A 1,191-nucleotide genomic window follows, 5' to 3' on the forward strand; every position below is an offset into this window, starting at 1 on the left:
ATAGTACGAAGGCAGGCTGGAATCCCCGACACCTTTTGACTTTGAACATTCGAACCCCGCGTTGTATGAATTTTTTGAGGCGGGAATTTTGCATCCCATTCAGTGAAAAAATCAAAACGAAAATTACTGAAAGATTCATCATCGAGGTTCTTGCTGAGAAATTTTACTAGAATGTACAGAAACAAGCCAGGAGGTACAGTCGTATCATGAGATGCAGTACAAATTCCATTGCATTCAGATTCATTTCTTGCAAGAACCAACAATTCCATTACATTCAGATCCATCGCCTTCCCGCTAACTACACAGACCGACGGAACAGCAACGCATGCATACGGAATTCAGAAACGAAACCATAGCACCGGAACAGCAGCAGCAGCTACCAGGGTCGACTCGGTGGAGCAGCGGCGGGTGCAGGTCAGCCGCCGAAGCCGTAGAGGGTGCGGCCCTGGCGCTTGAGGGCGTAGACGACGTCCATAGCGGTGACGGTTTTGCGGCGGGCGTGCTCGGTGTAGGTGACGGCGTCGCGGATGACGTTCTCGAGGAAGATCTTGAGCACGCCGCGGGTCTCCTCGTAGATGAGCCCCGAGATACGCTTCACGCCGCCACGCCGTGCAAGCCGCCGGATGGCCGGCTTGGTGATGCCCTGGATGTTGTCCCGGAGCACCTTCCGGTGGCGCTTGGCGCCGCCCTTGCCCAGCCCCTTCCCTCCCTTGCCGCGACCGGACATGGTTGACGGCTTCCTCCCTTGGAGCTGACTGAGATGGAGATGGATGAGGAGCTCTGTGGTGGCGGCGGCTGCTGGTGGTGGTAGGAGGGGAAAGGGGAGGGGGATTTAACAAGGGGGAAGAGTGCAGCCAGCCGTAGGATCCGTACGGGATTGAACGGTCAGGATGGGGATCCGCGAGAGAGAGGCGTGGATCGGTGACGTGGCTCTGGAATTTCGTTTTTTTTTCCTTGAGGCGGGCAAGAGCTGAAGCCATTTTTTGGATTTTGCTGGTTTCAAGCGAGTCCCTCGTGCCATGCGATTATTCATAATCTGTTGGAAATTTCAGCACAATCGTCGCCTACCCGCTAAATTACGAGCAACACACTCGCACTCATGGACATGCATGCAACTTTATACTTAGGCTAATTCCAACACATCGACATATTTTATTTGCTCACGTCCATTTGAATGAAAATTGACAGAAA

General features: G+C 53.2%; 1 protein-coding gene across 1 annotated transcript; it reads right to left on the reverse strand.

Moving 5' to 3' along the window:
* Nucleotides 1–212: 212 nt before the first annotated feature.
* LOC123403735 (histone H4) lies at nt 213–804 on the reverse strand. Its single transcript, XM_045097649.1, has one exon. The coding sequence runs from the start codon at nt 725–727 to the stop codon at nt 416–418; it is 312 nt and encodes a 103-aa protein (XP_044953584.1). The 5' UTR covers nt 728–804; the 3' UTR covers nt 213–415.
* Nucleotides 805–1,191: the final 387 nt, after the last annotated feature.

The sequence above is a fragment of the Hordeum vulgare genome, chromosome 6H (genome assembly GCF_904849725.1).
Source record: "Hordeum vulgare subsp. vulgare chromosome 6H, MorexV3_pseudomolecules_assembly, whole genome shotgun sequence".
Classification (NCBI taxonomy): Eukaryota; Viridiplantae; Streptophyta; class Magnoliopsida; order Poales; family Poaceae; genus Hordeum; species Hordeum vulgare.

Bases quoted from the DNA above. Each gene is read 5' to 3' on its own strand.
- LOC123403735 (XM_045097649.1), bottom strand. From the start codon at position 727: ATGTCCGGTCGCGGCAAGGGAGGGAAGGGGCTGGGCAAGGGCGGCGCC.